Source organism: Podarcis tiliguerta (assembly GCF_965153285.1).
Source record: "Podarcis tiliguerta genome assembly, chromosome: 8".
Lineage (NCBI taxonomy): Eukaryota > Metazoa > Chordata > Lepidosauria > Squamata > Lacertidae > Podarcis > Podarcis tiliguerta.
The window spans coordinates 8,895,712-8,916,764 of NC_139541.1; the positions used below are offsets into that span (position 1 = coordinate 8,895,712).

Here is a 21,053-nt window from a genome sequence, read left to right on the forward strand (position 1 = left end):
GGCAGCCCCTGACTCTTGACCTGCTTTCTCCTCTGTGCCAGTGTATGTGCCCCCTTTGCCCCATCCAGTGCCTTTGCATCCATCTCTCTCTTCCGGGTTCCATTCAGAAAAAGGGGAACAATGACATCCCACTCGTACATTGCTAAGGAGACCAGAAGAGCATAAAATGAAGTTTTTATTTTATTTTTATTTTTTATTCACATAATATACATTCTTAGAACCATGGAATCATAGAGTTGGAAGAGACCACAAGGGACATCGAGTCCAACCCCCTGCCAAGCAGGAAACACCATCAGAGCACTCCTGACATATGGTTGTCAAGCCTCTGCTTAAAGACCTCCAAAGAAGGAGACTCCACCACACTCCTTGGCAGCAAATTCCACTGTCGAACAGCTCTTACTGTCAGGAAGTTCTTCCTAATGTTTAGGTGGAATCTTCTTTCTTGTAGTTTGGATCCATTGCTCTGTGTCCACTTCTCTGGAGCAGCAGAAAGCAACCTTTCTCCCTCCTCTGTGTGACATCCTTTTATATATTTGAACATGGCTATCATATCCCCCCTTAACCTCCTCTTCTCCAGGCTAAACATGCCCAGCTCCCTTAGCCGTTCCTCATAAGGCATCGTTTCCAGGCCTTTGACCATTTTGGTTGCCCTCCTCTGGACACGTTCCAGTTTGTCAGTGTCCTTCTTGAACTGTGGTGCCCAGAACTGGACACAGTACTCCAGGTGAGGTCTGACCAGAGCAGAATACAGTGGCACTATTACTTCTCTTGATCTAGATGCTATACTCCTATTGATGCAGCCCAGAACTGCATTGGCTTTTTTAGCTGCTGCGTCACACTGTTGGCTCATGTCAAGTTTGTGGTCAACCAAGACTCTTTACAACAAACAACTCCAAAATAAGCAGACAATTCCAAAATAAAATCATGAAGGGGACAGGTTACCCCACCTAGGTCTCTGTAGTCACCCCCCCTCCAACCAGACCTCAAGACTTTTCAAATTACTTTCTCATTTAGCTTTTCTCACAGATGCTGCTGCATAAGCAAAGCGTTCTTTTTATCAGTGCAAGAAAGCTTCGAAAGCTAACGAATGGCTCTGTCAATGCCAAGCAGAAGGAGGCCTGAGAGCTGAGTCTTATCTTACCCAGTTGCAACAAATCTTGGTCACGCTGACACACAGGCTTCTCAACCCCCTTTTTCCTGGGAAGGGCGCCAGGAGCCCCAAGACAGGAGTTTCTGTTCATGCTCAGGAAAACTCATGAGGCAGGGCTCCTGAGGAGGGGGAGAAAGGGGGGGGGGCCTGGAGGGAATATATGCTGCGTGTAATGGCTGTAAAAGTTGTGCTTGCTTGTGAATTATCACGCTAGCTCCTTCTGCTACCCGGAAGGCAGAATAAATAGCTCTTTCTCTGGATTAACCCTTCGGTGTCTGTTTGACTCCTCCTTCTCTCCCCGGGGGCAATGCTCTTTCCATCCGTGAGAAAGGCCTAAAAAGGCTACAATCATACGTAACAAAACCGTAAGTCTCATGTTTTCATTTACACGGATCTCCTCTCCGATACCTTTACTTGATATTTCTTGAATTTTTTTTTTTAAATAATATTTATTAGAGGTTTAAAGATTACAGAAAAAAAAATGAAAAAGGGGGAAAAGAATAAACAATACAAATCAATACATTACAAACATAAAAAGAGAACAAAAAACACACAATACATCAAAACACAAACAAAAACAATTAAAAACACATCCAATATTTATCATTATCTTTCATTAACTTATTTCCTCGACCTCCTCACACCTCCCTTTTTTGTGTTCTAGTTATTAACTATATCAGCAAATCCTTTTCATCTTTCACTGCTTTCTGTCATTTAATTATCTTAATTTATTTTAACCTTATCTTACCATCAAAACCTTAAAAGCTTATTTATACTTAACTCCTTATAATGTTTCTACTAAAGCCATGTAATTTCATTCCAACATTTTCCTAATGTGATAGTTCTTAAAGTTTTTAACGGTAGTAGTAAAACATTAAAAAAAATCTTTTCAGAAGAACGTCCTTCGCTACTACCAGTTTGAAGGTTTGCGCTATATCTGGATTGAGAAGTGGGGTGCCTTCTGCAAGGCCAGGTAAGCCGCCGCCTTCGGGGTGCACTAGGCTGGGACTTTGCTCCCCCTTCTGCTGTCAGCAGCCGAAATTGTATAGTTTGCATGGGTCTGTGCAAATTTTCCTCGCCCCAGATTTGATTCCTGCAATTTGTATGTAGTAGTTTGTTCTAGCTTTTCATTTTGCTTCTAGCATGTTCTGTCCCATGACTGGTTGTTTGCCGTTGGTTGCCAGAATGCTCTGGAATGTATCCAGCTAAGCAATACAGTGATACCTCGGGTTACAGACGCTTCAGGTTACAGACTCCGCTAACCCAGAAATAGTACCTCTGGTTAAGAACTTTGCGTCAGAATGAGAACAGAAATCGTGCTCCGGCGCCACCACGGCTCCGTGTGCTGCTCTGGCTCGCCAGAAGCAGCTTAGTCATGCTGGCCACATGACCCAGAAGCTGTACACTGCCTCCCTCGGCCAATAAAGTGAGATGAGCGCCACAACTCCAGAGTCGGTCACGCCTGGACTTAATGGTCAGGGGTCCCTTTACCTTTACCTTTACCTTTACCACTGTACTTTGATTAGACCCATTGGAATTATAGAACCTAAATTAGTTGTGTCTTCAGCGAGTCTGATCTGAGAGAGCCAAGCATTGAATGCAACCCTCTGTGACATCACAGCAACTTAGCCAATGGAAGCTCAGGGCTCCAAAATAAGGAAATGCCTGTTTTTAACCTGTTGCTGGCAGATACAGGCTGTCTCTTTGTCTCTCTCTTCTGTGTATTTTGCAGTGTGTTGGATGAAAGCTGGACTTTCTCTGATATCCACCTCTCCCTCTGTGGACTTAGCGCTGAAGAACAAGCTGTCAGGTGAGCATGGACAGCACTGATGCCTATCAAAAGGTCATAAAGCTGCCCCTAGGCTGCCACCTGTCTTTCGTTTGCCAAGCTTCTCTGATTTTTGCACCACAGAAATCTAGATTTTACTCTTAATTTTGCACAACTGAGGATCCTGTGAAAACAGCAGATTCTGCCAAAAGGTTCAGAGGCTGTTGGTTCAAATACCCGCATTCTCTTTTTGTTCCCCCCCCCCAGCAATGAAATGAAAGGGATGGTTAGAGGGATCAATTAATAAAGGCTGATTTATCTTGGCTTGAGTAACACTAATTATTTCTTTGAAATCCCTCCTTAAATCTATGAAATAAGCAATTCACACTTAATGCTCTACAGTGGTACCTTGGGTTATATACGCTTCAGGTTACAGACTCCGCTAACCCAGAAAGTACATCGGGTTAAGAACTTTGCTTCAGGATGAGAACAGAAATCGTGCTCCGGCAGCACAGCGGCAGCAGGAGACCCCGCTAGCTAAAGTGGTGCTTCAGGTTAAGAACAGTTTCAGGTTAAGAACGGACCTCCGGAACGAATTAAGTACTTAACCCGAGGTACCACAGTAATTTAAACACAGGGGCTTTATTTTGCTTTATAGATTCCACCATGGGGTGGGCGGGGTGTGTGTGTTGTTGACTCTTATAAAAATGGCTTACAAAATGTCTAAATCTGACGCAAGTAACTGAATATTTGTTGGCACATGCAATAAAACTCGGCAGAAAAAAAGGCTTTCTAAATTCAGGTGTTTTCAGAATGGGTGCTGTGATGGATTTCTGCATTTGAGGGGCTGTTGCCCAAAACTGTTGGATTAAATCTTGCTTTGGGTTTTCCAGCCTTCATAAGATGCGATGCAATGTGTGTGTGTGTTCTCCGTGAGCGCCAACCCAAGCCGCTACCTCCATTAGAAGGGCTGCAAAATCTATTTGATCTGGTTCTCTGTGGCAAGGCCTGAGCTAGGAAGGGATGTAGATTAGTTTCTTTTGTTTTGCTCTTCCATGTTGTTGTTTTTTAAAAGCAGCTCTTTATATCTCTTTGATGTTGATATTTTCTAGTAGCCTCTCAGCTCCCCCAGCCAGGTTGGGTTGGCTAGAAATGCAAACGGATGCAACCCTCAGCCCAGTCACGGAACATCTGGTGATATTATGGATCCTGTGCCAAAACTGACCTGTGCATTTTCTTCTCTCCTCACCCTCTGCTTGGACAGGAGAAAGATTTACGGGCGGAACCTGATCGATGTACCTGTAAATTCTTACTTCAGGCTGCTGAGAGATGAGGTTTGCCTTTATGGAAATAATAATAATAATAATAATAATAATAATAATAATAATAATAATAATAATAATAATTTATTATTTATACCCCACCCATCTGGCTAGGTTTCCCCAGCCACTCTGGGCGGCTTCCAACAAAACACTAAAATACAATAACCTATTAAACATTAAAAGCTTCCCTAAACAGGGCTGCCTTCAGATGTCTTCTAAACGTTTGGTAGTTGTTCTTCTCTCTGACATCTGGTGGGAGGATGTTCCACAGGGCGGGTGCCACTACCGAGAAGGCCCTCTGCCTGGTTCCCTGTAACTTGGCTTCTCGCAGGGAGGGAACTGCCAGAAGGCCTTCGGTGCTGGACCTCAGTGTCCGGGCAGAACGATGCAGATGGAGACACTCCTTCAGATATACTGGACTGAGGCCATTTCACCCTGGTTTGCTGGGCGTGGGGAGGGGAAGACCTTTTTCTTCCCTGGGAAAATGGGTCCCTAGACGAGACAAGCTGGTAGTGCCCATTTGGATATACATTTCTGGTCTGGGGGGTCATTTGATAGAGAACGGCCTCCCCTGCCCTCACAGAATAAACTTCAGTGGGGCAGAAGCTCAGGTTTTGAGGAAGCTGAGCTCCAGTGTGGTCCACAAAATGCTTTTAGCTGGGAACCATCTGGGAGGGTTTCCTTCCTGTGTTGACAGCCACCAGCTCACAGACCGCCCCCCCCCCCAGCTTCCTGCGAGTGGCCTTGCATCTTCTGATAAACGTTTTATTAACTCTGCCCTCCCCTTCTGCTGTCCTCCCCACTCCAGGTCTTGAACCCGTTTTACATCTTCCAGATTTTCAGCATCGTCTTGTGGAGCTTCGACGAGTACTATTATTATGCTGCCTGCATCTTCCTCATTTCTGCGGTCTCCATCGGGATCTCTCTCTACGAGACGAGGAAGGTGGGCTCAGCCTCGGTTGCACAAAGGCAGGGGGGTGGCCCTTGAGTAGGGTTGCCATATTTCAAATCCGGACACAAAGCGTTGTTGAGCTTCTTTTTGGAGAAAGTTGTTGACAAAATTGATGTTTTTTGAGCTGTTTTTAAGAAAAACCGTTCCCGTACGTCCAGATTTTCCCAGACGTCTTGCCGTTTTCCTCCCAGACACTGTATGGGAAATTCTGGTTGTATGGCAACCCCACAGGCAGTCTCAACCCTCAAGCACAGCCCCCTGCAGTGAGGGGGAGGGGGCTGCCAGGCACCTTTGAATGCAGCCTCACCCACCAGTGCCTCTCAGGTGTGGTGTTCCAGTGCTGGGCAGCAGCCGCGCTTTCTTGGCACGGGAGCCAGTGTGGTGTAGTGGTTAAGAGCGGTAGTCTCGTGATCTGGGAACCGGGTTCGCGTCTCCGCTCCTCCACATGCAGCTGCTGGGTGACCTTGGGCCAGTCACACTTCTTTGAAGTCTCTCAGCCCCACTCACCTCACAGAGTGTTTGTTGTGGGGGAGGAAGGGAAAGGAGAATGTTAGCCGCTTTGAGACTCCTTAAAGGGAGTGAAAGGCGGGATATCAAATCCAAACTCTTCTTCTTCTTCTTCAAATTCCCTTGGCATTACAATAGGCCGGGCACTTCTTGGGCACGTGGGCAGAGCAGGGGAGGGGACTCCCGTTGAGCTCCAGAGTGAGGTCTGGCGGCTGGTACTAGTCCTCCCTCTCCTGACACTTTTACCGTCACGCTTGGTCCCTGCAGCAAAGCATCACCCTGCAGAAGATGGTGAAGATGGCAGTCAACCTGCAAATCCGCAGAGCCTCCGGAGGTAAGCGAGCAACCACCGATAGCCTCCCCCGTCCTTGAAGCTGTTCACTCTTGGCAATGAGCCCTTGGGAAGGGAATTCTCCCATGTTCAGCTCTCTCTAATCCAGAATCAACTAATCCAGAATGCGGCAGCTAGACTGGTGACTGGGAGCGGCCGCCGAGAACATATAACACCGGTCTTGAAAGACCTACACTGGCTCCCAGTACGGTTCTGAGCACAATTCAAAGTGCTGGTGCTGACCTTTAAAGCCCTAAACGGCCTCGGTCCTGTATACCTGAAGGAGTGTCTCCACCTCCATCGTCCAGCCCAGACACTGAGATCCAGCGCCGAGGGCCTTCTGGCGGTTCCCTCACTACGAGAAGCCAAATACAGGGAACCAGGCAGAGGGCCTTCTCGGTGGTGGCACCCGCCCTGTGGAACGCCCTCCTATCAGATGTCAAGGAAATAAACAACTATCTGACTTTTAGAAGACACCTGAAGTCAGCCCTATTTAGGGAAGTTTTTAATGTTTGATGCTTTATCACTTTATTATTATTATTATTATTATTATTATTATTATTATTATTATTATTATTATTCTGTAGGGAGCTGCCCAGAGTGGCTGGGGAAACCCAGCCAGATGGGTGGGGTATATTACTATTATTATTATGCCAATGGCGAAAAAGCAGGGGAGAACCTGACCTTTCTAGAAATTACCCCTTAAGCTCTAGTTGCAGCCTCCCCGCCTGATTTTTTTTCCTTTTTAAAACTTCTGAGAACTCTTGCCTTATTCCTTCCCGGAGAGGTGTGACCTGTTTTCTCTTTTGGTGGCTGGTGGTGTTGAACAGAGAGAGTGACAGTGAGCTCCATGGACCTGGTGCCAGGCGACTGCATTGTCGTGCCCGTGGATGGACTTCAGGTCCCGTGCGATGCCGCCTTGCTGACGGGCGAGTGCCTGGTGAACGAGAGCATGTTGACCGGTGAGGACAGAGCAGGGTGCTGGCTGGGGGATGAGCTGCTTTAGGGCTTGCCACTGGGCTTGGTGTTGGCCATTCATCCTCAGTGAGCCTCTCTCCCTCCAGGCGAGAGCATCCCAGTGATGAAGACCTCTTTGCCCGAAGGCCCCCAAGCGACCAGCACCGTGTATTCCCCTGAGGAACACAAGCGCCACACGCTGTTCTGCGGAACGCAGGTCATCCAGGCAAGACCCTACGTGGGCCCGGAGGTTCTGGCAGTGGTCACTCGCACAGGTCAGCTGAATGAAGCGCAGGCCGGATTTGATTTAAATCAAATCGAATTAAATCAAATTGATTTAAAACACTGTTAGGTATTGGGCGAACATATCAGACGACTCAGCGATTCTTCAAACAGCTCTTGTTTATTCACAGGCCAGAACAGAACTGAACTGAAGGGTTCAGTCAGCCTGCTTATATAGAGCTCCAGTACAACGTAACTGTAACAATTTTCTAAAACTATCCAATCACTGAACGTCACTTTCAATCCCTTATTTGCATAACTATCTACTGTATCCCCCTGCTGGCCCAGGGTGAGAACTTCAGTACATAACAAGCACGATTTAAATCACTAGTCAGTAAGACTTGATTTAAATATTTTTTTTACAGAAAGACTCGTTCTTGCTGGTATAATCTTAATACAGTCATACCTCGTGTTGCGTTAGGTTCATGTTGCGTCTTTTCAGGTTGTGAACGTGGCAAACCCAGAAGTGTATACTTCCAGGTTTCAGCACATGCGCAGAGGCGCTCTATCATGCTCTGTGCTTGCACAGAAGCGCCGCTCTAGTTGCAGACATTTCGGAGTGCAAATGGCACCCCGAAATGGATCATGTCCGCAACTAGATGATGTGCCACTGCATTTACAACCAGATGAAGGTTTCATTATTCGAATAATAAACAATTTTTAGAGTAGTTTTTACAGTTCTATCAAAATTTCTGATTTGGATATACTGTTAGAAGTACATAGAAAATTATGAAATTATTGTGATTTTTAATAAGTTAACATTTGGGCAACTTTTCTGCTGTACTTTATTGGAAGGAGAAAAACCATCATTTCCTTAATAACAATAACATTATAGCATACGTATCCATGTTTGTTAACTGATGTGGTTAAGCAATTTTTTAAAAAAACACACACCCTTAAACTTAAAACTTAAAACAAATGCTTATTTCCTGATGAATAGCCTTTGGACTGTACTGTAACTTATATAGAAAACTATATTTAGAAAGATTTTTCCTCCAAAAGCATTTTATTTTTATTTTTATTTATTTATTTTAAGATACAAACTTTATTGATTTAACATATCATCTTACAAATACATTACAAATGGTTACAGCAAAGAATGAAGAAAATAAAAAGAACAAAAAAGAGTTAATAATAAGAAAAGAATATCAGTTATAGCATCATAATAAAAATAATGCATTTTATTTTAAAAATCCGATCTAAATTTTAAAAAAATCTGATTTAAATTTAAAAAATCGATTTTTTAAAAATAAAAAACCTGTGGTTTTTTTTAAAAAAAACATTGATTTTTATCCACCCTCATGAAGCGGGATGTGCGTCCCATCCCACCCCCAGTTTTAGTCCCTTGGCTGAAGGTGCTGAGTGTCTTCTGGAGAGCAATCTGCTCAGTGTTCCTGGAGTGCCCTTACTCTCCTGCGGCTGAGATGGCATTTTCTGAAACTGCAGCCTCATGGTCTATGCCCCCTGCACACTCACAAGGGGAGAAGGCCCCCAGGGCAAAGCGATTCTGAGCCTTCAGTGAGGGCCCATGGGTTGGCTCTGCTGCCTGCCAGAGACCTGGGACTGTGGCTGCTGCATTGATCCCTCAAGCTTTGCTGCTGCTACTGCAGCACTTTGAACTTTCCCCTCGGCACATTTTGGGGTTCTGCCCGCCTCACTCCCTTCCCCTCCTCTCTCGCCAGGTTTCTACACAGCCAAAGGAGACCTCATCAGCTCCATCCTTCACCCCAAGCCACTCAGCTTTCGGTTTTATAAAGACGCATGGAAGTTTGTTGGTTTTCTCACAGTCCTGGGTAAGTTTGTGAAGATGTCAGCCCGCGGTTCGGCAGCCATGGAAAAGGCAAACTTCATAGCCTCAGGGTTCGTGGGGGGGGGGGGATTGAAAACAAAACTGCTAGTGTCATAATGCCACAAATCTATGGTGTGGTCGCCTTAGGAGTCCTGTGTGCAGTTATGGTCACTGCACCTCACAAAGGATATAATAATCATAATCATAATATTTTATTTATATCCTGGCCAGAGATGGGCTCAGGGCGGCTAACACCAGTAAAATTACAATAAAAACATAAAGGGGGGGGGGAGAAACCAATTTAAAATACAGGTTAAAAATACAATTTAAAATGCAGCCTCATTTTAATAGTAGCCCATAGAGCAAAACCATAAGGGGAGGGAAACATAAGGGTCAGACTGAGTCCAAACCAAAGGCCTGGCGGAACAGCTCTGTCTTGCAGGCCCTGTGGAAAGATGTCAAGTCCCGCAGGGCCCTAGTCTCTTGTGTCAGAGCGTTCTACCAAGTCAGGGGCCAGTACTGAAAAGGCCCTGGCCTTAGTTGATACTTCACTGTTGGGAAAGGTTCCGCAAAAGGGCAACTAAAGCAATCAAGGGGGTGGAGTGGCTACCCTATGAGGTTGCGATGTTTGGGGACTTTCTAGTTTAGGGGAAAGGTGAGTAAGAGGTGTTGTGATAGAAATTTATGCAGTTATGCACAGCATAGTATTGGGAAATGATACATAATGAATTGAAAAGAATGTTCAAAAGTACTTTCTCAAAAATCAACAACAACACACAACCCAGAGTCCTTTCTGTTGGGAATAATCCAGACTGAAATTCCCAGGTGTCAGAAAAGGTTATTTATGTATGCCACTACTGCGGCCTGTGTTTTGTTAGCCCCAAAATGGAAAACGAGCAAGGTCCGAACCTAAGAAGAATGGCAGCTGGAGTTGACGGAATATGCGCAGCTTGCAGACTTAACATATAGAATAAGAGAACAAGAAGAACATACGTTTAGAGAAGACTGGAAAACGTTTATTGAATGTATGGGAAATAGCTGAAAATGCTGGCAGATAAATTCAACAGTGCAAATAAGTTTTGATGGATGCAATAATGGAATACTGAATGGTACGGTTTTTGTAAAATATGCAGGGATTTATGATATGCAAAATGAACCATGGAAAGAGAAGAAGGGAGGTCATTGATATCTTAATGATGTAAAAATGAGTACTTTAAATTATATAACAGAAAATCTAATAAGAATTATGTAAACAAACAAACACATAAATAAATGATAAAATTATGCACAGCATGCAGAAATGTGAATAGGAAAAAGTTTCCCTCCCTCCCATAATGCTAGAATTCAGGGTTACTGTGGGATTATTCCCCATTGTGGGATTGTGACTGTCAAATCTCCTTTCTCTCTCCTTTGTCCTCCAGCGGCTATTGGTACCGGCTACAGCATCTACATCTTGTATCGAAACAAGGTCAGTGAAGTTCCACGGGGTGTGTGTGTGAGGGTTCTTCTGAGCCCCCCATCCTGCACCCCTGTTCCCCAGATTGAGAGGTGCTTCTCACAATTTAAGAGAGTTGTGCCTGACAATTGTGTCAGAGCAAGCCACCGCCACATGGATGCCTACTGGACCCCACACCCCCTTGCACTTCTTACCTGGCTTTTCCGGACGGCCTGCCAGGAAAGGCACCCTTTGGGTGTTTTGCTTTGCTTGTTTTAGCTGCGCTTTTGCTGTGCACCTTAGCCCAACGAGGGGTTTAAGGCAGCTCCCAGGAACTCAGGAAAACCTCCCCAAACATGGGGAGGAGGAGCCACGGGGAATACCAGCCGAGCACAAACAAGCAAGTTATTGGCTTATTTTGACTCTAATAATAATAATAATAATAATAATAATTTATTATTTATACCCCGCCCATCTGGCTTGGCCTCCCCAGCCACTCTGGGTGGCTTCCAATAAAATATTAAAATACCGCAATACATAAAACATTAAAAGCTTCCCTAAACAGGGCTGCCTTCAGATGTCTTTTAAAAGTCTGGTAGTTGTTGTTCTATTTGACATCTGGTGGGAGGGTATTCCACAGGGCGGGTGCCACTACCGAGAAGGCCCTCTGCCTGGTTCTCTGTAACGTCACTTCTTGCAGTGAGGGAACTGCCAGAAGGCCCTCGGCGCTGGACCTCAGTGTCCGGGTAGAATGATGGGGGTGGGGACGCTCCTTCAGATATACTGGACTGAGGCCAGCAGCAAGGCAGTGGAATTTAAAAATTCCAGGGCAAGTAGCCTAGCGTAATGAAACTTTGCAAACCTGGGGAGAGAACCAGGAAGGTAATGAAGAAACGGCACACCAGGGAGAGCTCTCCTAGCAAGAGGAAGTGACCTCACGGGGCGGGGGGTCACAAAGGCTCTCCAATGACAAGGGGAGACCCTGGGAGGGCTCAAATGAGAAGAATCCCATTCCTAGAGTGTTAATTGTTGGTGGTTGAGAATGAGACTCCCCATGGGAAGAATGCTTGGGCATGGGATGGTCCCTGCAAAGGTGTTCCCAGGAGTCCTTCTATCTTGTCTGGCCAAAAACACACACACACACACACACACACACACACACACACACTTCAGGAAGAGGAGAATAGTCTCCTTGGATGTCTCAGAACCAGGTAGACCCTTTTGTGGAGCGGGGTCAGGCCATGTCCATGGAGCTGACGTAGCATTTCGGATATTGCAGGGAACCCTTCAGGTGTGGAGAACTTGGCTGCTGGTGAACCATGGGGGCTTCTTGAGGATAGGCTGCGGCTGCAGAAGGCGTTGCCTGCAGAAGGTCGCCGGTTCAATTCCCAGCAGCATCTCCAAGTAGGGCTTCCTCTGCCTGGAGGGCCACTGCTGCCAGCCAGTGTAGGAAGTACTGAGCTAGGTGGCCAAGGGGCTGACCCAGCTCCCCCGTGACTCCCTGCATCCTTCGCCCCAACAGGAAACACTCCGGCAGATCATTTTGCGTGCCCTGGATGTCGTGACGGTGATTGTGCCCCCGGCCTTGCCGGCTGCGATGACGGTGGGCACCATTTATGCCCAGAACAGGCTGAAGCAGCAAGGGATCTTCTGCATCAGCCCCCCACGGATCAACCTCTGTGGGAAGGTGCGCCTGGTCTGCTTTGATAAGGTGAGGGTCCTAGGGCAGGGTGTGAGTGGGCTGCTAAGCTCACCTGCCTGTTGCCTTGCCCATGCTCTGACTTAGCCTGTGTCTCCCCTAGACAGGGACCCTCACGGAGGACGGCCTGGACATTTGGGGCGTGGTTCCCCTGGAGAACGGCTCTTTCTTGCCCCTCATCCATGAGCTGCGCTGCTTGGACACTGGCCCGCTGCTCTGCTGCTTGGCCACTTGCCACACCCTCTCTTGGCTTGGGGAGCAGCTCATTGGAGACCCTGTGGACCTCAAGCTGCTAGAATCCACTGGATGGGTGAGAGAGAGAGAGGCAGAGGCGGGAAGGGGAACCGATCCGAGCTCTGCTCTGCTGAGAAAACGGCACTGAGTTTCTGGCTACACCGAGCCATGTTTGCAAGAGCAAAAGGAGGGGCTGGATCTTGTCACCCCAGCTGAGGAACGGGAGGCCACAGCTCAGCTGGAGGAGACAGAAGGGACGCCAGCCCCAACACTGGGATATGCAGCCATTGTGGCGAATGATGATGATTCTAGGCCCGTTTCCAGTCTGGCGTCTTTCATGGTTGCTGTTTTAAAGGAAACTGGGATTGTAGAAGGGACGCGGGTGACGCTCTGTGTTAAACCACAGAGCCTAGGGCTTGCCGATCAGAAGGCTGGCGGTTCGAATCCCCGCGATGGGGTGAGCTCCCGTTGCTCGGTCCCAGCTCCTGCCCACATAGCACTTCGAAAGCACGTCAAAGTGCAAGTAGATAAATAGGTACCACTCTGGTGGGAAGGTAAACGGCGTTTCTGTGCATTGCTCAGGTTCGCCAGAAGCGGCTTAGTCATGCTGGCCACATGACCCGGAAGCTGTACGCCGGCTTCCTTGGCCAGTAAAGCGAGATGAGCGCCGCAACCCCAGAGTCGGTCACAACTGAACCTAATGGGCAGGGGTCCCTTTACCTTTACCTGGATTGTAGAGGTGGAGGAAGACCTCTCTGTCCATTCAGACCTTGGGGAACCAGAGCTGATGTCAGGAGTTGGGACCTTCTTAGTCTCCTCCTGCCTCCTGTTAGGCTGCTTTCCTTTGTGGCTGCCTCCCTTCGTTGAAATTTAGAGGGTCATCTCCCTGGGGGGCAGCGGCCCGGTTATAATGGCGGTGGTGATAACAAGGGTCTAGATGTGCCTAGTGGTCTGACAATGCAAGGTGGGCACCCCAGGCTGGGGGCAACGGAGGAGGAGCCTCTGCTTCCTCTAATGCCTTCCTTCCTTCCAGAGCCAGGAGGAAACTGAAGGGGACGCAGCAGAGGCACAAGCGACCCAGCTTTTTGGGACCAGAGCCCTGGCAGTGATGAGGCCTCCACCAGTGGGAGAGCAGCTTCATGGCAAGGTGAGGCTGTGGGGCATTTGCCTGCAAGTAGTTGTAGTTTAAACCACAGAGCCTAGGACTTGCCGATCAGAAGGTCGGCGGTTCAAATCCCCGCGACGGGGTGAGCTTCCATTGTTCAGTCCCTGATCCTGCCAGCTTAGTTCGAAAGCACGTCAAAGTGCAAGTAGATAAATAGGTACCGCTCCAGTGGGAAGGTAAACGGCATTTCCGTGCGCTGCTCTGGTTCGCCAGAAGCGGCTTAGTCATGCTGGCCACATGACCCGGAAGCTGTACGCCGGCTCCCTCGGCCAATAAAACGAGATGAGTGCCGCAACCCCAGAGTCGGCCACGACTGGACCTAATGGTCAGGGGTCCCTTTACCTTTTAGTTGTAGAGTGTTGTGGAGCAACTCACATCACCCCCTTGCAGTGCTAGAGGGTGTTTGGTCCCATGGGAGAACAGGACCCGGGCCACTTTCCCTCATCAGCCCTTCCTTCCCAATGCATGCTGGGATGGGAATGCTAAAAAGTGAGCTTGCAGGGTGGACGACTCTGGCTTCTCTACCCTCCCCCTTGCCAAGAGACCATTCTGGTATTCTGTGTCTGACTCAGGAACACCCGGCGCCTGTGGCTATTCTCCGCCGCTTCCCGTTTTCCTCAGCCCTGCAGCGAATGAGTGTTCTGGTGAAGCCCACCGGCGGGGGGCCTTCGCAGGCGTACATGAAGGGGTCTCCAGAGATGGTGGCCAGCCTCTGTGATAAGGAATCGGGTCAGTCTACACGTCCTTTCTGGTATTGGCTAACTTGGCTCTTCCCTCTCACCAGGTGTAACTACCTATCTGCTCCCTACTAACCCGCATACAGTACTTGGTTTCTCTTCTTCCTGGGTGTCGTGCCACTTCTATTTTTGCTGGAGCCATTGGGGGTCCAGGGAGGGGCGTGTTGGGCCCAGGAACACCCAGGAACATCTCCTGAGTAGCTGAGCAGTGATGGGGTGCTTAGCATCACTTTGATGATGGAGGAAGGTGTAGGAGGTTGACAGGAGGTTGAAAAAATGAGGAAACACATTGTATAGTTTGCAGTAAGCTGGGCAAAGATGTGGCAGCAAATAATGAGTCTAATGTCCCTGGTTGTTCAGGCTCGAGAGGGCTGACGTTGTCTGGCAGCAACAAGGGCTTTGGTGTCACCCCAAGTGACTAGACGTGGTTCTTTCCTGGTCTGTACTTGGCGGCACTATGTCTCCCTCGGGTGGTGCTTTACTGGCATCTCCTGTAGGGTTAGTTGGAAGTCTGGAGTTGGATTGGTCAGGTCCTGATGCCAGGCCATGCTGGACAGCGGATTGGACTGCTGACCGCACACACAGAACTGGAACTCACAACGGACCTGTAGGGGTAAAAAATAATAGCCTAGCCCTGCCCCCAGGCGATCAGGGCCACAGAGCCACGTCACTCCAGATCCGGTAGCTGTTGACAAAATAGGTTGTTAAGGTCAAAGTCCTTGGATTGGCAGATGTGCCTGTCTGCTGGTGCAAGTTGATCTGAATTAGAAGCCAGATGGTTAATTGAAAACAACAAAGTGTTTAATTTACACTGAAATTGCCTAGGGTCCTGCAGAAGGAGGCGGGATCCTCCAAGGGGTGGGGAAAGGAACCCTCAGCAGCCATCTTTGGCATATGGGGCTGTTGGGAGAGGTCTTCCTTTTGCAGCAATGTATTTCCTCTGTATTCTTTCACGAGAGCCAGCGTGGTGTAGTGGTTAAGAGCGGTGGACTCGTAATCTGGTGAACCGGGTTCGCGTCTCCGCTCCTCCACATGCAGCTGCTGGGTGGTGACCTTGGGCTAGTCACACTTCTCTGAAGTCTCTCAGCCCCACTCACCTCACAGAGTGTTTGTTGTGGGGGAGGAAGGGAAAGGAGAATGTTAGCCGCTTTGAGACTCCTTCGGGTAGTGATAAAGTGGGATATCAAATCCCAACTCTTCTCTTCCTAAACCAACCAACCCCCTCTCTTGGCATTGCAGTCCCTGCGGATTTCACCCAGACTTTGCGCCATTTCACCAGCGACGGGTTCCGGGTCCTTGGGCTGGCTTTCAAGCCCCTCGCTGCCATTGGGACATTCGAAGAGGCCCAGGACATGACAAGGTGCCTGGGAACCTGGCAGCGGCTTCCTCTCCGGCCTGGGCTCCCCTGCTCTGCCCAGAGGCCCACTGATAACGGGGGTTTCTCCTTGGGCCGGCAGGGACGATGTGGAGAGCGGGATGGTCTTCCTGGGGTTCCTGGTGATGAAGAACGTTCTTAAGCCCGAGACTGCTCCAGTGATCCACTTATTGCACAATGCAGACATCCGAACTGTGATGGTCACAGGTATCAGATGGGGAGGAGGGCGGGGGATGCCCGTTTCTCTCTGTGTGTCACATTTGTTGCCATCTAGGTGTGGTGACGCGGGTGGCACTGTGGGTTAAACCACAGAGCCTAGGACTTGCCGATCAGAAGGTCGGCGGTTCGAATCCCCGCGATGGGGTGAGCTCCCGTTGCTCGGTCCCTGCTCCTGCCAACCTAGCAGTTCGAAAGCACATCAAGTGCAAGTAGATAAATAGGTACCACTCTGGCGGGAAGGTAAACGGCGTTTCCGTGCGCTGCTCTGGTTCGCCAGAAGCGGCTTAGTCATGCTGGCCACATGATCCAGAAGCTGTATACCAGCTCCCTCAGCCAATAAAGCAATATGAGCGCCACAACCCCAGAGTTGGTCATGACTGGACCTAATGGTCAGGGTTCCCTTTACCTTAGGTGTGGTGAAGTCCAGCACCTCTGTTCCTCTCCCTCCTCTTCTCCCCACCAGGAGACAACATGCTGACTGCTGTGAATGTGGCCAGGAGCTGCCGGATGGTGAATGCCAAGGAGCGGGTTCTCTTCGTCCACGCTGCCCCTCCTCGTGGCCGGGATGAGCCAGCCGCGCTCAGATTCGTCCCTTCTGAGCATCACCTGGAGCAGCCCGATGCAAGTCCTTCCCTACCCAAACTTCCTATGTGGGCACCCTGGCACAGCAAGTGCCCTCGTGGCTTCCAGGGAGGTGGCACGCCCAGGCTGCTTCTAGGATTTGGGAGGGGGAGAGGCGGGGAATGCCACCTTAAAAGCTCCTGCGGCATCTTGCCCAATGTGGTCACCCAGGCCAGCTCTGCCCGTCCATGAAAAGAGCTGAGCTTGACCAGCTATGGGGCACCTGATGCCAGTTTTCCTTAGAGAGACCTCGCTCCACTTTGCTCCCTTCCTGGTTGCTGGCCTGCTGTGCATCTTGCAGTCAGTGGGGTTGCAGTGCCCACCTCCTCCCTCTCTGTGCCAGCTGCAACCTTTCCGTCACATTCCTGCCTGGCCTTGAGACCAGCCCAGGCACTGGGGCAAGGCTTGGGAAGGTAGGGGCATTGGGAAGGGGCCTGAATATCAACTGCTCGGCTTTTGCAGGGTTCGTACCAACGGGAGAGCTACTTCCTGGAGCAGCAGCACCCATACCACTTGGCCGTCAACGGGCAATCCTTCGCGGTGCTTTGTGATCACTTTCCGGACCTCCTGCCAAAGGTAATGCTGGATGCAGGAGCTCAGCAGGATGAGAGGCAGAGATGCCTGCTGCTGCTGCCCAGCTGTCCATCCCCCCAGACCTCACCCCAGACCTCACCCCATCCTCTGACAAAGGGCTTTCTCTGCTCACAGACCCCAGATGCGCTGAACAGATGCAAGTCTGTAGGGGAAAGACTGCATATCTCAGTGGTTAGAGCACCTGCTCAGGTCTCAGATTCAATCTCCAACTAGCATGTAGGGCTGGGAGCAGTGGGGTGCAGTGAAATTTTTGTAGGGGAACAGCTTGCGAGGGCAACTGGGGTGTGTGTGTGTGTGTGATATCCTGCATGCTAGCATCAGGCCTCCCTCACTAAGCCAGGCAGAAGCTTCCCAAAGTTGGGCAGGCTTTGGGGAGGTGGAAGGAGGGCTTCTGGACCCTGTCAAAGCCTTGCTGCTCCCTCCCTAAGCTGGGCTGAAGCTTCCCAGGCTTTGGGAAGGAGGCACCAGGCTTTAATACTCTCATTTATTGGGAACATTAAGGGGGCTAGCTTAGTCCCCCTAGTCCAATGCCCACACACCACTGGCTGGGAGGGACCCCTGCCTAAAACCCTGGAGGGAGCCACTACCAGTCAGTGTAGGCAGTATTGAGCCAGATGGACCCAGTGGTCTGATGTGGTATAAGGCAGCTTTCTTTGTTCTTGTGTAAGTCCTCAAAGATCTGACTGACGGCATCAGAATGGAAGCTGCTGGCTTGCTTTTTTCTAGAGCCCAATGCTGTCTTTTGAGGGAGGGAGGAGGGGGTTGCCCTGCAGAAGCCCCAAGGGACAATTGCCAGTGGAAAAGGGTCTGGTAGCAGGAGGAGGCGAAGACCCCTCCTCTGCCCCAATGCACCCACCCAGAGCCACGACCACGGGAGCCGGTTCAAAAGCCCTGCCCCTGCTCTGCACCTCATGGGGGCGTCTCTTCAAAGCTGGCACGATTGCTCGCTATTATTGGTGATCATTCGTCAGTAAGGTGATTGATTGATTGGCTTCTTGTGCACCTCTTAGAGCTGATGAATGTTTGCAGGGATGTTAAATGGTGCTACATTGCACCAGTGCAATGCTGCTGCAAGGAGTAACATTGCTCCCCAAAGTCAGATGCCCCAGAACTTTCCCCTGGCTGGGGAAGAGGAGAGGGGTGTTGAACAAAATTGGCCAGAAATCCACTTGTGTCAATTAAAGATGGCCAATGCTTTGCGCCTCAAGCGCCCCCTAGCCCAGGAAACAAGGAAGGTGCCTTATTCCAAGTCTATCCAGCCTCTGGGTCCCATCAGCCTCTGCCAGCCCATCCAGTGGCCAAGGATGATGGAAACTGTAGTCAGCATCTTGTGGAGGGTTTCAAGTTCCCCAGCCCTGGTTCAGCATCTCCCCAGTAGGGAGGGGAATTTCCCAGCCTCACCTGCAGGTGTTGCCAAGGAACTTTTGCACACAAAGCCCAAGAGCCGCAGGCCTCGGCTGTGGCTGCCGTTCCTCGGAGGAGGCCCTGCCATCCCACTAAGTGATCCCCCTCCTTCTGTGAGCTGCCTTGGACGTATTGTGATTCTCGAGGCAGTGGCAGCTCTGAAACGGATTCTAGAGAGCCAGTGTGGTGTAGTGGTTAAGAGTGATGGACTCATAATCTGGTGAACTGGGTTCGATTCCCTGCTCCTCCACCTGCAGCTGCTGGGTGACCTTGGGCCAGTCACACTTCTCTGAAGTCTCTCAGCCCCACTCACCTCACAGAGGGTTTGTTGTGGGGGAGGAAAGGGAAAGGAAAATGTTAGCCGCTTTGAGACTCCTTCGGGTAGTGATAAAGCGGGAAGTCGTTTAGTCGTGTCCGACTCTTCCTGACCCCATGGACCAGAGCACGCCAGGCACCCCTGTCTTCCACTGCCTCCCGCAGTTTGGTCAAACTCATGTTCATAGCTTTGAGAACACTGTCCAACCATCTCGCCCTCTGTCGTCCCCTTCTCCTTGTGCCCTCCATCTTTCCCAACATGAGGGTCTTTTCCAGGGAGTCTTCTCTTCTCATGAGGTGGCCAAAGGATTGGAGCCTCAGCTTCAGGATCTGTCCTTCCAGTGAGCACTCAGGGCTGATTTCCTTAAAGCAGGATACCAAATCCAAACTCCTCTTCTTCTCTCTCTGCCTTCTGCAGATATTGGTCCGGGCCACCATTTTTGCCCGGATGTCGCCCGACCAGAAAACACTCCTGGTCCAGAACTTGCGAGACCTGAAGTAAGTCTGTGGTGTTTTTAGGGGGGGCGCTCCACCGCCCACCCCCACCCCACTGCCAGGATATTGTGGGGGGAGTTGCAAAGGTGTGTGATGGGCGAGGGATTTGTTCCAGAACCACAGGAAGAGATGGCTTTCTCACTTCTGTGTGCGAGAGCAATGAAAATCCTTACGGACAGGGGAAAGAACCTTGAATTGTGGCTGTGGGGCTGCCATTGCTCCATGGCTTTCCTCTTTGATAAAGTTGGAGAGAAGGTGGTGGGTTTGGTGGGGGGTAGGGGGTGTTGAGCAGAATTGACACCAGGGCCTTCCAGCGTGTTGGCCCCTGGTGGAAGTGGGGAAATGAGGCTCCAACTCTCCTCTCCCATGTGTCGGTTCACAGCTACTGCGTGGGGATGTGTGGGGATGGTGCCAACGACTGTGGAGCTCTGAAGGCGGCCGATGTGGGCATCTCACTCTCCGAAGCGGAAGCCTCCGTGGCGTCGCCATTCACTTCCAAGATAGCCAACATTGAGTGTGTCCCCATCGCCATCCGGTAGGTCTGGGGAAAATCGACCTTTCTGGGAGGCTGAGCTTGCAGTAGATGATCCTCTTTCCCACCATCGTCTCAAAAAATGTAGCTCCTTCTCTTTAATTGGAATTAGAAATATTTTGGGGGGCTCCTCTAAAAGAGCAGGGAACATGGGTGGCGCTGTGGTCTAAACCACTGAGCCTAGGGCTTGCCGATCAGAAGATCAGCGGTTCGAATCCCCACGACAGGGTGAACTCCCGTTGCTAAGTTCCAGCTCCTGCCAACCTAGCAGTTTGAAAGCACGTCAAAGTGCAAGTAGATAAATAGGTACCACTCCAGCGGGAAGGTAAACGGTGTTTCCATGCTCTGCTCTGGTTCGCCAGAAGCGGCTTAGTCATGCTGGCCACATGACCCAGAAGCTGTACGCCAATACAGCCAATAAAGCGAGATGAGCACCGCAACCCCAGAGTCGGCCACGACTGGACCTAATGGTCAGGGGTCCCTTTACCTTTAAGGAAATGCAGGCAGGGGAAGAAGCTGAAGCCACAACAGGGCATGTTAAAATGCTCTTTTCTTTTAGGGAGGGGGGGACATCAAACTGTTTCCAATGCCTAGTTGTGCTTACTTTGGAATGATCCAGTGTAGATTGTGGATGAGGAACGTTTCTTAAGTTTCACTGGGTCTTCCCCACCCTGACACATTCCTTGGCAGTGGCGTAGCGTGGGGGGTGCAGGGGGGGCTGGCCGCACCGGGCGCAACATCTGGGGGGGCGCGCTCACACTCGCAGCTCTCTGCCCCTACCTGGCTCACTCACTCTCTCTCACTGCAGTGCTGGCTGTGCGAATCCGATCCGAGCCGCCGGGTCGCCGCCCACTGTGGAGGGGAGGGTGCCAGGCGTGCGGTGCGGTGCGGAGAGAGAGCGAGGGACTATCTGGGGGAGGGACAGTGCAGCGGGGGGCGCAAATTACTTGCCTTGCCTCGGGTTAGGGGGTGCAAATTACTTGCCTTGCCCCGGGTGCTGACAACCCACGCTACGCCACTGTTCCCTGGTGTTAATTTTTCCTGGCAATCTTGGCCCTTTAGGGAAGGGAGATGTTCTCTGGTCACCTCCTTTGCGGTCTTCAAATACATGGCACTCTACAGCCTCGTGCAGTTTGTCTCTGTGCTCCTGCTCTACACGGTAAGGATTGC

The 21,053-nt window shown here is 50.0% G+C and overlaps 1 protein-coding gene across 4 annotated transcripts in view; it reads left to right on the forward strand.

The window, feature by feature from the left end:
• The window catches only part of ATP13A2 (ATPase cation transporting 13A2), a 43,828-nt gene that overhangs the window by 14,700 nt on the left and 8,075 nt on the right, over positions 1 to 21,053 (forward strand). For 2 of the 4 annotated variants that reach the window (XM_083453761.1, XM_083453763.1), the window contains exons 6-25: positions 2,044 to 2,123; positions 2,883 to 2,960; positions 4,183 to 4,252; positions 5,049 to 5,183; positions 5,967 to 6,033; positions 6,861 to 6,992; positions 7,095 to 7,262; positions 8,952 to 9,062; positions 10,480 to 10,526; positions 12,016 to 12,204; positions 12,296 to 12,502; positions 13,460 to 13,573; positions 14,164 to 14,320; positions 15,568 to 15,688; positions 15,786 to 15,910; positions 16,386 to 16,543; positions 17,006 to 17,119; positions 19,275 to 19,354; positions 19,734 to 19,886; positions 20,946 to 21,042. In XM_083453761.1, the coding sequence (XP_083309887.1) occupies positions 2,044 to 2,123; positions 2,883 to 2,960; positions 4,183 to 4,252; positions 5,049 to 5,183; positions 5,967 to 6,033; positions 6,861 to 6,992; positions 7,095 to 7,262; positions 8,952 to 9,062; positions 10,480 to 10,526; positions 12,016 to 12,204; positions 12,296 to 12,502; positions 13,460 to 13,573; positions 14,164 to 14,320; positions 15,568 to 15,688; positions 15,786 to 15,910; positions 16,386 to 16,543; positions 17,006 to 17,119; positions 19,275 to 19,354; positions 19,734 to 19,886; positions 20,946 to 21,042 (2,403 nt within the window). The remainder of the gene's footprint in view (positions 1 to 2,043; positions 2,124 to 2,882; positions 2,961 to 4,182; positions 4,253 to 5,048; positions 5,184 to 5,966; positions 6,034 to 6,860; positions 6,993 to 7,094; positions 7,263 to 8,951; positions 9,063 to 10,479; positions 10,527 to 12,015; positions 12,205 to 12,295; positions 12,503 to 13,459; positions 13,574 to 14,163; positions 14,321 to 15,567; positions 15,689 to 15,785; positions 15,911 to 16,385; positions 16,544 to 17,005; positions 17,120 to 19,274; positions 19,355 to 19,733; positions 19,887 to 20,945; positions 21,043 to 21,053) is intronic. The other 2 variants (XM_083453762.1, XM_083453764.1) reach the window with 1 other exon arrangement.